At 48.4% G+C, this 13,736-nt stretch overlaps 1 protein-coding gene across 2 annotated transcripts in view; it reads left to right on the forward strand.

The window, feature by feature from the left end:
• The window catches only part of Pitpnc1 (phosphatidylinositol transfer protein cytoplasmic 1), a 334,848-nt gene that overhangs the window by 194,552 nt on the left and 126,560 nt on the right, over positions 1-13,736 (forward strand). For both annotated transcript variants that reach the window (XM_045158271.1, XM_004655123.3), the window contains exon 5: positions 10,780-10,851. In XM_045158271.1, the coding sequence (XP_045014206.1) occupies positions 10,780-10,851 (72 nt within the window). The remainder of the gene's footprint in view (positions 1-10,779; positions 10,852-13,736) is intronic.

Consider the following 13,736-nt stretch of genomic DNA (forward strand, 5'->3'; position numbering starts at 1 on the left):
AAAAACAAAAACAAAACAGTGATTGGGGACTGGGAGTGAAGCGCAACAGCAGAGTGCTTGGTGCGTGTGCATAAGGCCCTAGCAATGCAAAATGGATAAACGGGTAAATAGATACATAGATTAGATGGTAGACGATAGATGGATGGACAGAGCACATGTGATGGCACACACCTGTAATCCCAGGACTCAGGAGGCAAAGGCAGGAGGATCACAGGTCCAGACTGGGCTAAATAGTGAGACCGTCGTTAATGAGTGGCTACAGTTCGTGGGGTCTGTCCATACAGTGGAGCGATCCTGAGCCAGATAGGGGAGTGGGGTACTGGTCCTTTATGTCAGCTGAAAGAAGCTAAACCCACACAAAGGCGCATGTAGTAGGATCCCGTCGATGCCGAGCCAGCAAATCCCGGTGGCGGAGGGAGGGGCAGCGGCTCTCAGGCGGTGCTGAGGGGAGACCTGAGCAGGACGGTAGTGCTAAGGGCCACAGGGCTGGGTGGGGATGATGAAGATGCACCAGGGTTAGGCTTTGGCAATGGTTGCACCACTGTGAACATGATAAGAGCTACTAAGCTGTATCCATGAAATGCGTCCGTGGTGAATAAGGCTGCTTTCATACGGGCGATGGAACCCAGAGCCTCCCAGATATTAAGCCTGTTCTCTGTGCCTGGTCTCTGAATGAAACAATTCAAAACATAGAACAAGGGCTGGGGAAGATGGCTTAGGGTTAAAGGCACTTGCTCAAAAGCCTGCTGGGCCCACTTTGGTTCCACTCCCCAGCACCCACCTAAAGCCCGACTCACAAAGTGGCACAAGCATCAGGTGTTCCTAAATGAATAAAAATAAATAAATAAATAAATCAGGGTTGAAGAGATGGCTTAGCTGTTAAGGCGTTTGCCTGCGGAGCCTAAGGACACAGGTTTGATTCCCCAGGACCCACGTAAGCCAGATGCACAAGGGAGCACATGCATCTGGAGTTCATTTGTAGTGGCGAGATGCCCTGGCCCACCCATCCTCTCTCTCTCTCTTTCTCTCTCTCCTTCTTTCTCTCAAATAAATAAATAAAATATACTTTTTAAAAGTAAATAAATCAGACGGGCGTGGTGGTGCACACCTTTAATCCAGCACTTGGGCGGCAGTGGTAGGATGGTCGCCATGAGTTCAAGGCCATCCTGAGACTACATAGTGAGTTCCAGATCAACCTGGGCTAGAGCGAGACCCTACTTGGAAAAAACAAAAAAACAAAACAACAACAAAAAGTAAATAAAACAAAGGAAAACTCAACTCCAAGTTTGGAGGTGGGCACCAGCACTCCACCAACTTTCTTGAAGGAAATCATTAGGAGAGAGACTTGAAATCTTTTGGGTTTTCTTCTTGATTGCATGTGTGTATCCTAGTTCATATTTATGTGAGCGCATGTGGGGGGCGGGAGGGTGATTTCCTCAATTACACTCTACCTCATTTTTTGAGATAGGGTCTCTTGCTGAACCTGGGGCTCACTGTAGCTGCTAGACTAGGTAGCCAGAGAAGCTGGGGGGCCTTCTGTCTCTGCCTCGCCAGTGCTGAGATCACAGGTACATGCCTGGCATTCTACATAGGTGCTGGGGATCCAAACTCATGCTTTACATAGTAAGTAGTTTACCCCCCTAAGCCTTCTCCCCAGCCCCCTAGAATCTGGAATGTGATGGGCAGATGAAGCATTGTTAAACAGACTTTAGAAATGCATTGTTATGGAGAATAGTTTTTTTATTTTACACCAGAAAGTAGCACCATTTGGCTGTGGGCTATTTGCTATGGGAGTATCATATCCCTGGATGGCGATAATGACAGTCTTCAAAGTGCATCTGTGCTTTCTCTCAGAAGTTTTGTTCCTCTCTGCTTCCGAAGGTCAGGGTCCTGGCTTGTCCCCCTGGCCACCAGCTCCTCTCCCTGCACAGCGTGGCACCCTCCGCAAGGGCTTCCTGCACCACTCATACTGACTCTGAAATTCCTTGTGCGCTTACCTCTTTCTCTCTGCTTACATTTAGTTTTGTTCTCTTAAGCATTTCTTATCACTATAGCAACCCTAATCAATCACAGGACCAAAAATAGCTCTTTCATCTCCCCCACCCCCCAAGCGTGTCTGTAGTGAATTGGGAGCGCAGCTCTCCGTCGCGTTGTGCGTACACTGCTTTCGTTGCCCGAAGCTGAACCTGGGAGGGCGTGTGTCTGGAAATTATTCTTGCAGAAGCCCAGACGCCTCACGTCGCTTCCCCCCTCCCTCATCACTTCCAAAAGCCCCAAATAGACTCATTTCAGTGTTCAACGAAGCCATCCCCCTCTGCGTGTTCAGTCTGAGTGCTGAAGATTTAGCAGGTACCCAGTGATCACTTTTCAATAGCAGGTTTATTCTGGTAGATTCCATTGGGATAGAAGGCTAATTAAAGATGTACCGATACACCACACAAAGGGAGCTGGTGACGGTGGGAAGCAGGTGGCAGCCACATCCATGAAAGTCTACCTACTTGGGAGGGTCTAAGCCGCACAATCAGAAATGCGTCGAAGGTGGCTTTTGTCCCACCATCCTGATTTCTTCATGACTCTGCTGCTCTTTTTCACAGATGGATGGTGCAACAAACCCTGGGCATCATGAAAGAAATACTTTTTATTTACTCTTTGACAATGTCATACTCATATATTGCATTTTGATCATATAGATTCTCTGTTGCCCTTTCTTATCCTGTCCCTGGTCCTGCTAAATCCCTTATTTTTTTTAATATTTTTATTTTTTTTTTATTTGAAAGAAAGAAAAAGACCGAGAGAGGATAAGGGAGAGAGGCAGAGAGAGAGAATAGGCGCACCAGGGCATCCAGAGACTGCAGACGAACTCCAGGTGCATGCGCCATCCTGTGCATCTGGCTTACATGGGTCCTGGGGAATCAAACCTGGGTCCTTTGGCTTTGCAGGCAAACGTCTGAACCACTAAGCCATCTCTCCAGCCCCCTTATTTTAAAAAATACACACACACATATATACGTACACATATATACATTTACTTGGAGAGAGAATATATGTGTGCCAGGACCTTTTGCCACTGCAAACAAACTCCAGATACATACGCCACTTTGTGTATCTAGCTTTACGTGGGTACTGGGGAATCACACCTGGTTCAGCAGGCTTTGCAAGTAAGTACCTAACTGCTGAGCCATCTCCCCAGCCCCTGAACCCCTTTCTTGCCCATCCCAGCATACTAAGGGATACAGCATTGATGAGAATGAATCCCGTCCCCGAGCACCCATTAAAACGGCCAAGCTCCTCAGGGAAAGGTGGGGTCTTATGAGCCTTCTCCCATCCATGGTAGAATGTTGACTGGCCCCCCAATCTTGTGTAAGTCTTATGCAGGTAACTGCAGCTGCTGTGCGTTCCTGAGTGCGGTGACGGTGTTAGAGCCAGGCAACATGGCAAGAGCTCCACAGCCTTCCTCCCTGCTCTCCAGCTCTTAGATTCCTTCTTCCCCTACTCCCTGGGCCTTGCAGGGAGTTGTGGATGAGAAATAGTTGTATGATTTCCCCCCTCTTCTTTGTTTCCCTTCCAAAATCACAAACTTTGGGAGAAGAGATCTGGGGCTTGAACTCAAGTCTATTTAACTCCAAAACCTGAATTTTTTTTTCTTTTCTTTTCTTTTCTTCCTACTGCACCCCTATCTTTCCTGTGTGTGGATCAGGCACACACCTCCAAGTGTGTGACAAGCTTCCTGGGGTCAGTTGCTAGTAAATATCAGGGCAGTCAGCACTGGCCACAGATGAGACAGGTCAGCTCATGGGTGCAATGACAATTTAGGAAGAGTAGAGGTTCCCATGCCCTGGTGCCCACACTGTAAAACGAGCTCTTAACACATGGTTGTCAAATGGGTGATGTGGTGGTTGGATTCAAGTGGCCCCCATAAAGTATGTATTCTGAATGCTAAGTTCCCTGCTGATGGGGAGTTGGGAATTAACACCTCCCGGAGACAGTGTTGTTGGGGGCAGGCTTACGTTGGGGGCAGGCTTATGGGTGTTATAGCCAGTTTCCCCTTGCCAGTATTTGGCACATTCTCCTGTTGCTATTGTCCACCTTATGTAGGCCAGGGGGTGATGTCCACCCTCTGCTCATGCCATCGTTTCCCCCTGCCATCATGGAGCTTCCCCCTTGGCCTGTAAGCCAAAATAAACCTTTTTCCCCCCACAAGCTGCTCTTGGTCGGGTGATTTCTTCCAGCAGTGCGAACTTGACCGCACCAATGACCTGCAAGAGGAACAGTTACCAAGTTGGGTGTTGTTTGCTTTTCTATTGCCATGTGACAAAATTTCCACAAGCTCAGCAAGATTAAAAAAAACAAGAAATGCAAAGCCTGGAGAGATTGCTCAGTCAGCAAAGTGCTTGTCTTGCAAGCATGAGGACCTGAGTTCAATTCCCAGAACCCACATTTAGAAGAAAAAAACAATGTCGGGCATGGTGCACACACCTTCAGTCCTAGCACTGCCAGAGCCCAGGTCAGGATCCTGCCTCAGAAACTACACCAACAAACGGACAAGCCAGACATGATGATGTGCATTTACAACCTCAGTGCCGAGGAGGTGGAGCCTGGCTTCCCTAGCCAGCCAGTCGGGCCTATTTGGTGGGTTCCAAGCCAGCAAGAGACCCTGTCTCCAAAAAGGTGACTGGTGGACTGGACAGATGTCTGAGAAGTTTAAGTGTTTGCCTGCAAAACCAAAGGACCCTGGTTCAATTCCCCAGGACCCATGTAAGCCAGAGGCACAAGGTGGCACATGCATCTGGAGTTTGTTTGCAGTGCCTGGAGACCCTGGCATGCCCATTCTCTCTCTCTCCTCTCTCTTTCTCTCTCTCTCTCTGACTCTCTCAAATAAATAAATTAATACATAAATAAGGTGGCTGGTGTCTGAAAAATAGAACCCAAGGATGTCCTCTGGCACACGTTTGTGTGCATGTGTGTACGTGCACATGCTGACACACGTGCACACACATGCACAAATGTGCACACACACACACATACACACACACCCTCTGCTAGCTGGAAAGCCTTTTTGGCAGCAATCTCCCTCAAATGTTCATGTCAAGATGACTATTTCATAAACATATATTAGGCTATGGGCTACAGGGATGGCTTAGCCATTAAGGCGCTTCCCTAGAAAACCAAAGGACCCAGGTTCAATTCCCCAGGACCCTCATAAGCCAGAAGCACAGGGTGGCACATGCATCTACAGTTCATTTGCAGTAGCTGGAGACCGTGGAGCACCCATTCTCTCTGTCTCTGTCTCTCTCTTTGTGTATGTCTCTATCTGTCTCTTTCTCTCTTAAATAAACAAAATAAAATAAAATATTATTTTTAAAAAGATATATTAGGCTGGATATGGTGGTGCATGCCTTTAATCCCAGCACTTGGGGCACAGAGGTAGGGTTATGAATTCAAGGCCAGCCCGGAGTTGCAGTGAGTTCAGTCTAGGCTAAAAGTGAGACTCTACCTCAAAAAGAAAAACAAAGTTTTATTATACCTTTCCTCATCATTCTAATTTAAACACATAGAAAAAAAATATATATATATATGTAACTTAAAAAATTATCATCTCGCTGTCTTCAAGGGCAGGAGTTGAGGCCCAGGCTGGCTGAGCTCCTGTGCATGTTGAAGTTGGTATGTTAGCCTCAAGACTCCCACTGCATCCGGGGCTGCCGTCGTCTGCCAGCCTCACGTCTGTGCTTCCCTGTGGAGGTAGGATTTATTCCCCCTTCTCAGTTGGCTGTCCCCTTAGCCACCAGATGCTCACCACTCATCCCAGCCACCTGGCCCTCAACTTCAAAGCCAAGAGAAAAATCTCTGGGTTTTTTTTTGTGTTGTTTTTTTTTTTTTCCTTAAGTGAGGCTGGGTTTCAGCCTGCGTGGGGCAAGGAGAAGTTGATCTTGAGATGAACACCTCACAGAGAAGAAAGTTTAATGACAGCTCTAAAGTGCCTGGAGACACCCAGACTTTTGGTTTTTAACTAGACACATGCACAGGACTCTGAGGACCAGCCACCAGATATCTCACAGGGCTTTCCAGCCCCACCCTATCTGCCTCAGAAGAGCTCACCCCCAGGCCTCTGGTGGCCTGGCTGAAGGCGGGTGCATCCTCCACCTTGCAGTAAAGTTATCGTTCTAATAGGAAAATAATCTTAGCCCTCCACTCAAAAATGGCAACGCCTGGGGCTGGCGAGATGGCTTAGTGGTTAGGGTTGTTTACTTGCAATCCTGCTGTCCCTAGTTCAATCCCCCAGCGCCCATGTAAAGCAGGACACAGAATGGCACAGTTCTGTGATCCCAACATGCCCCGGGGAATGGGAGGAGGAGCCAGGAGGGGAATCAGGGAGCTCCTGATCCATCAAGCTGGTGCGCACACAGCAACAAAGCAACAAGAAAGAAGGTGGAAGGAGAGGTTGGCCTCTGACTTTTGCACACACCAAGGTGTATGTGCCCCCCACACACACACAGAGGCCCATATTAAAAAAAAAAACTGCTGGGCTGGAGAGATGGCTTAGTGGTTGAGCGCTTGCCTGTGAAGCCTAAGGACCCCGGTTCGAGGCTTGCTTTCCCAGGTCCCACGTTAGCCAGATGCACAAGGGGGCGCACGCGTCTGGAGTTCGTTTGCAGAGGCTGGAAGCCCTGGCGCGCCCATTCTCTCTCTCCCTCTATCTGTCTTTCTCTCTATGTCTGTCGCTCTCAAATAAATAAATAAAAAATTAAAAAAAAAACTGCCAATTTGCATGGGAGTTTTGGACTTCATATTTGGATTTCATATTTAGGTTTGAGGCCCAAACTCTAAAATTTGTTTGACCTAGCAAATGGTTTAAAGATTCAAGTGAAAAACAGTGGCATGGGGGGGGGGCTGGGGAGATAGTTCAGTAATTAAAGGTGCTTGCTTGCAAAGCCTACCAGCTTAGGTTTAATTCCCCAGCCACCTACAATCATAAAGGTAGATGGGTGAGGGTTTTTTGTTTGTTTGAGGCAGGGTCTCATTCTAGCCTAGGCTGACCTGGAATTCACCATGTAGTGTGTCAGGCTGGCCTTGAACTCACAGTGATCCTCCTACCTCCACCTCCCCAGTGCTGGGACGAAAGGTGTGCACCACCACGCCCCGCTTGTTTGCAGCAGCAACAGACTAGTGTTCTCTCTATCTGTCTCATAAATAAGTAATCTAAGAAATTAAATAAAATAAAACCACACAAACAGAAAGCCCACGCGGTTTTCTATGTCACCTGAGACCCACTCACACCCTGCATCAATCAGCCTCTTCTCTCACGCCACTGACCGGATTGACCGTCAGATGAATTATGGTTTAAAAAGTACAAAATTGATTTCCCTGAAAGCTCGTTACCTTTAAGAAGGTCTCTTTGCAAGGACATGTCTCCATGCTCATGAGTCAATCAAAGCCCCGCTGGGGGCTCTGAGTCCCTTGGGGTCGTGATCCGAGATGACCGGCCCCTCCTTGGGAGTCCCTGGAAGTGGGTGCGAGGGCAGCAGTTACCAAGTGCAAGGTTGGAGAGGAAACGGCGGGAAGGTGTTGATGAGTAATCGCAGGTCCTCGGTCTCCTCGAGGCAATTACCGCGATTGATTGTTTCCGCACTGCCTTAGTCACGGCTCCGACCGCCTGCTTCCCTCGGCTGCAGACGGGTGTGTGCCAGGTGCATACTGGCATGTGTTGCTAGAAGAATTAGCCATGGCACGTCCAAGGCCTCCACCTTCTTGTACCCATGCCCCTGGGGGTCTTGGCTTGAGCCAAAAGGGCAGTGTGGTCATGGTGGGGGCTGGATCCCATGAGCTCAGAGCGGCGTCTGTAGATGTTGTGTAGCCGTTGCCCTCTCATTTCTGGAACAAGACACCGAACCAGAAGCCGCTTATGGAGGGAAAGGGTTTATTTCAGCTTACATTTTTGAGGGGACTTCTCATCGTCGCAGGGGAAACTTGGCAAAAACAGGCAGCAGGGTGTCACATCAGCTGGGAGGAAGCAGGAAGAGTGAGCTAGCTCTGAACACCCAGTGGGGCTGGACTAATGAACCCCAAGGTCCACCCCCATTGACACTCCTTCTCCAACAAGACTCTACCTGGAAAAGGTCTCACCAGCCGGGGCGTAAGCAGGAGGCTTATTCATAAGCATATGAAGCTATGGGGCCCATTTTACATTCAAACCACCTCCGGCTGGTGTTAGATGGCGCCATCTCCGCTTCCCTCCCATCGGGTGGGGCGGTGAGCTGGCTTTTCTGCGGAAGCGTGCACCCACTTGGGAAAATTCGGTTGCTGGATTCCACCTCCAGGTTTTCAAAACTCAGTTGTTCTTTGGGAGAGACAGGACGTTGCGTGTCTTTTTGTTGTTGTTGTTGTTCCTATTGTGTGCCTGTGGTATGCTTGTATGTGTTTATATCTGTCCATATGTGTATGGGCGCACATGTCTGTGTGGGTACTTGTTAATATATGTGCATCTACTTGTGGAAGCCAGAGGTTGACAGCTCCACCTCATTTTTAAAAAAAAGTATGTGTGTGTGTGTGTGTGTGTGTGTGTGTGTGTGTGTGTAGATATATTATTTATTTATTTATTTGGGAGAGAGAGAAAGAAGGGAGGGGGAGAGAGAGAATAATTGCTCCCAGGGCCTCCAGCCACTGCAAACAAACTCCAGATGCATGCGCCATCCTGTGTATCTGGCTTACATGGGTACTGGAGAATCAAACCTGGGTCCTCTGGCTTCACAGGCAAGCACCTTAACCACTAAGCCATCTCTCCAGTTCCCTCTACCTCCTTTACTGTTGTTGTTTTTATTTTTATGTATTTGAGATAGAGAGAGGGGGAAGGAGAGAGAGAGAGAATGGTCATGCCAAGGCCTTTAGCCACCACAAATCAACTGCAGGCACATGCACCACCCTGTGCAGCTGGCTTACGCAGGCTCTGGAGAATCAAACCTGGGACCTTAGGCTTTGCAGGCAAGTGCCATAACAGCGAAGCCATCTGCCCAGCCCACCTACCTCGTTTTAAAAAGAAATATTTTTATTTACTTATTTGAGAGAGAGGGAATGAGCATGGGCGCACCAGGGCCTCTTGATACTGCAAACAAGCTCCAGATGCTCTACATGGGTGCTGGGAAATTGAACCCAGACGGCCGGGCTTTTCAAGCAAGCACCTTGCTAAGCCATCTTCCCAGCCTTCTACACCACTTTTTTGAGAAGAGATCTCTCACTGCAGCCAGAGTTTACTGCCTTGGGTAGACTAGTTAGCTAGCCAACAACCCCAAGGATACTCCTGCCTCGGCCTCCCCAGTGCTGGCATTCGGGGTGCACACTGCCATGCCCAGGTTTGGTGTGGGTTCTGGAGAACTGAACTCAGGGCCTCATGCCCATGCGGCGAGCGCTTTATCTACCGAGCCACCTCAGCATCCTGAGACTTTGCCTTTCTAGTAAGTTGGGGTGCTGCTGCTGGAATAGACACCCCACTTTAAGAACCACTGGGGTTGTGGCCAAGAACATGGACACTGGGAGCAAGCCACTTAGCCTTCAGTGTTAGTTCTGGGACTCACAGCTACTCGTGACTGGGGACTGTTGACCTAACCTCTCGGCACCTCCATTCCTCATCTTGAAAGATGGGTTGGTAACACTGTTTACCCCTTGGGGTCTTTTCCAAATACGTAAGACCTTGAAAGCACTCGGAAGATGCCAGATGCAGAGAGCATATGGACAAGTGTGTAGAGGACCCAGCCTCTTGTGACTGTGGCCAGAGCAAGCCACGTCTCGTTGCTCCCACACCTGCCGCTTCGCAGTGGAGTCACTGGGTCATTTTGCCCATTAGCTTTCAGTCCCATCTCTGGTGGCCAAGAAAGGTAATGTCCTGCTAACTGCCAGCAGGAGGGCCGTTACACCAACATTCATCAAGATCCAGCAGAACCCTCTTTGCAGACTTCTTCACCTTTTAAATCTACGGGAGACATGAGACAGGACTGAGACATTAAGGCAGCGCTGCTTTTGAGGCCTCTGTCCCTCGCGTAGTTATGGAGGGCGGCTGCCTTTTCTGGTCAGGCCCCCCAGCCTCACGCTCATCACGTTGCACGTTCACTCAGAGATGAACACAGGGCTTGAAACACTCTACCAGTGAGCTGTTACCTCCGCCTCTGGGCACTATATTTTTATGCATGTCATTTTATTTATTATTATTTATTTGTGTGTGTGTGTGTGTGTGTGTGTGATGCTGGGGAGTAGAACACAGGCTGATAGGCTTTGCAAGCAAGCGTCTTTAACTGCTGAGCCATCTCACCAGCCCCCATATGCCTTCGCCACACCATGCTTAGATAATGATCTATTTTTATATTATTTATTTATTTGCAAGAAAGAGAGGCAGAGAGAGAGAGAGAGGAAATGGATGCACCAGGGCCTCTGGCCACTGCAAATGAACTCCAGATGCATGCGCCACCTCGTGCATCTGGCTTTACGTGGGTCCTGGGGAACTGAACCTGGATCCTTAGGCTTTGCAGCCAAGCACCTTCACCGCTGAGCCATCTCTCCAGGCCAGTAACTTATGTTTTAATACCTGGAGTTCCAAAAATGACTTATCTAACATCAGCTCTGTCTGACTTGAGTAACTGCTGACTCTAAGCTTCACCGTGCCATGTCTCTAATTTTACATGCTGATTTCCATTAAAGTGAAGGTGGGGTCCCCAGGAACCCAGGGAGCTCAGCAAACCTAGAGTGTGACCAGAGACAACACAGTGCTAATCAAAGTCTGCTTTTTCTCCCTAGTGCTCCTTTCTGCCGAAATTCTCCATCCACATAGAAACCAAGTATGAGGACAACAAAGGCAGCAACGACAGCGTGAGTACCCTGGCTCCGGCGCGGCTCCCCGCTGGCGCTCAGCGCTCCGCCCAGCCCCGGGCACCCATGACGTAGAGAAGTCTGGGCCTTTGACCCTCCAAGGCTCATTTCCCGGGACTTGGCCTCGGACTGGCTTGTGGGGCAGCTTTTCTTCCTTCTCCTCGGTCCTTTCTATGGGCGTCTCTGTGATTGGAGACTTCATGTCTGGGGTGGGGAGGATGACCGGAATTTCCAGCTCAGGCTGACCTGGATTCACTCTGTAGTCTCAGGGTGGCCTCAACTCATGGCCATCCTCCTACCTCTGCCTCCTAAATGCTGCAGTCACGTGCCATCATGCCCAGCTTGGTTTCTTAATTTTGAATTTTTATTACTTTTTTAAAACTATGAACTTTATTGTATGAACAAATCACACATTGGTCATATTCTCATCTGGTTATACTCTTATATCCCTTTTCCCTGAGGGGCCCCTCAGTGCGGTTCTTGGTATTCCCCATGGGGTCATGAATGCACCAGTCAGTCTCGGGGGAAGGCAATGCCAGGATACCCCTTCCCACCCTCAGGATTTGGCTTCTGACTACAGCACTGGGCAAATACCTTCTCAGTGACGACTCCTGTCTGCTCAGAACTGTGATGCCTGCCTGTAATCTTAGCCCTTGGAAGGTCGAAGCACAAGGTTCAAGGTTCAAATATCTGTGTACGTACCACATGGCCTGACTATGTATTCACATGTTTATGCACTTAAACTCAAGTACTACCTGGAAATCAGGGGGATCTCTGCAAAATGTTTACCTCAGCAGCCATTCCGATTCTTACAAAATTCAGTCAAATACTTTGCTTATTAACATTGCTGAAAATACACCTTCTGACCTGGCTTTGACCACCCCCTCCCCATCCTTCCTGTCTGGCCATCTGATTCTAAGCTCCCTCCTCATGGAGTGAGTGCTTCGGTATCACCCAGGTTCTCACTGGTGATGGGGCCCTAGGTTCCACCAGTCCTGTGAGGAAAACAGGCTGGACTTGAACCTACGAGAATTCATTGCCGCCTTGTTGACATGTTTGGTGCTTGTAGAGAGTGAGGAACATCAGGACTGGGTCAACTTGGTAAGAGAGAGTTTGATGACAAGCTGACTCGTGTGGGGCTATCTGAACCAAAGGGGTGGGTACAAGACAGGCTGCCGGGATTGTGAAGGTAGCAAGGTGCCACCAAGCAAGACATAAGAACACAAACACCATTGTTTATTTGTTTATTTAAGAGAGAGAGAGAAAGAGGTAGAGAGGGGGAGAGAGAGAATGGGCGCACCAGGGCCCTTCAGCCTTTGCAAATGAACTCCAGATGCATGCACCACCTTGTGCAACTGGCTTACGTGGGTCTTGGGGACTTGAACCTGGCTCCTTTGGCTTTGTAGGCAAATGCTTTAACTGCTAAGTCATCTCTCCAGCCCAATACCATTGTTTAAAAACATTCCCTCTCTCTCTCTCCCTCTTTCTCTGTCAAATAAATAAAAAATAAAATACTAAAATAATTTTTTTCAAAAGAAAAAGAAATTTAAAAATAGTCAGTGAGGGCCAGGCAGGGCGGCGCAGCCTTTAATCCCAGCACTTGGGAGGCAGAGGTAGGAGGATCACAGAGAGTTCGAGACCATCCTAAGACTACATAGTGAGCTTGAGCTAGAATGAGACCATACCTCAAAAAAAAAAAAAAAGAGGGCTAGAGAGATGGCTCAGTGGTTAAGGACACTGCTTGCAAAGCCTGACACCCTAGGTTCAAATCCCCAGTACGACATAAAGCCAGATGCTAGAAGCGATGTGATGCATGCGTCTGGAGTTTGTGCGCAGTGTCAGAAGGCCTACAGCCCCCATACTTTCTCTCTGTCTGTCCGATAGATAAATAAAAAATATTAAGGGCTGGAGAGATTGCTCAGCAGTTAAGGTGTTGCCTGCAAAACCTAAAGACCAGAGTTCAATTCCCCAGTACCCACATAAAGCCAGATGCATAAAGTGGTGCATGTGTCTGGAGTTCATTTCCAGTGGCTGGAGGCCCTGGTGTGCCCATTCTCTCCCTCCCTCTTTCTGTCTCTCAAATAAATAAATAAATTTTAAAAAAATATTCAAAACAAAAACCAGCCACCTAACATGGTGGCACACACCTTTAATCCCAGCACTTGGGAAGCCTAGGTAGGAGGATCATTGTGAGTTCAAGGCCAGCCTGAGACTACATAGTGAATTCCAAGTCATTCTGGGCTAGCGTGAGACCCTACGTCAAAAACAAAAAAGTTACTGAGAAGATCTATTTAAAAAACACTGCAGAATGGATCACTTTGACCAGGCCTATTGTGTGGTTCTTTGTGTTGGCATCTTCTAAAAGTTTCTAGAAAGTTTCTGCCCTGAGTAGGACCAAATTTCTCTAGCGGGTATGGTGGTATTTGTGGGACAGACAAGCTTGCAGTGTGTACTCTTGGCTACTGTGGAGCAAGTGAACATCAGAGGCCCTGGGACACTTTTTTTGTTGCCTGGCTCTTTGTTCGGGCTATTCTCCCCAATCCCAGAAGCACAGAAGGTCTCAGTCAAGGTGGAGTGTCTGACTGCGTGAGCTTAAGTGGGTCCCAAGAGGTGACACCCAAAATCTGCTTCATAACAGCTCCGTGAAAGGAGCCATTCATTCATTCAGCAAGGGAGTGCCGAGTATTTACAGGCCATTGGATGAGCCAGTTGGATGGGAATAACAATACAGACTTGCTGGGTATAATGGTACATGCCTGTAATTCCAGAACTCAGGAGACTGAGGGAGGAGGATCTTTCAGTTTGAGGGCATCCTGGGCTACATAATGAAACCCTGCCTCAAAAAGCAAGCTCAAGTGTCATATCATATACTAATAGTTTATCTG

The sequence above is a fragment of the Jaculus jaculus genome, chromosome 9 (assembly GCF_020740685.1).
Source record: "Jaculus jaculus isolate mJacJac1 chromosome 9, mJacJac1.mat.Y.cur, whole genome shotgun sequence".
Lineage (NCBI taxonomy): Eukaryota > Metazoa > Chordata > Mammalia > Rodentia > Dipodidae > Jaculus > Jaculus jaculus.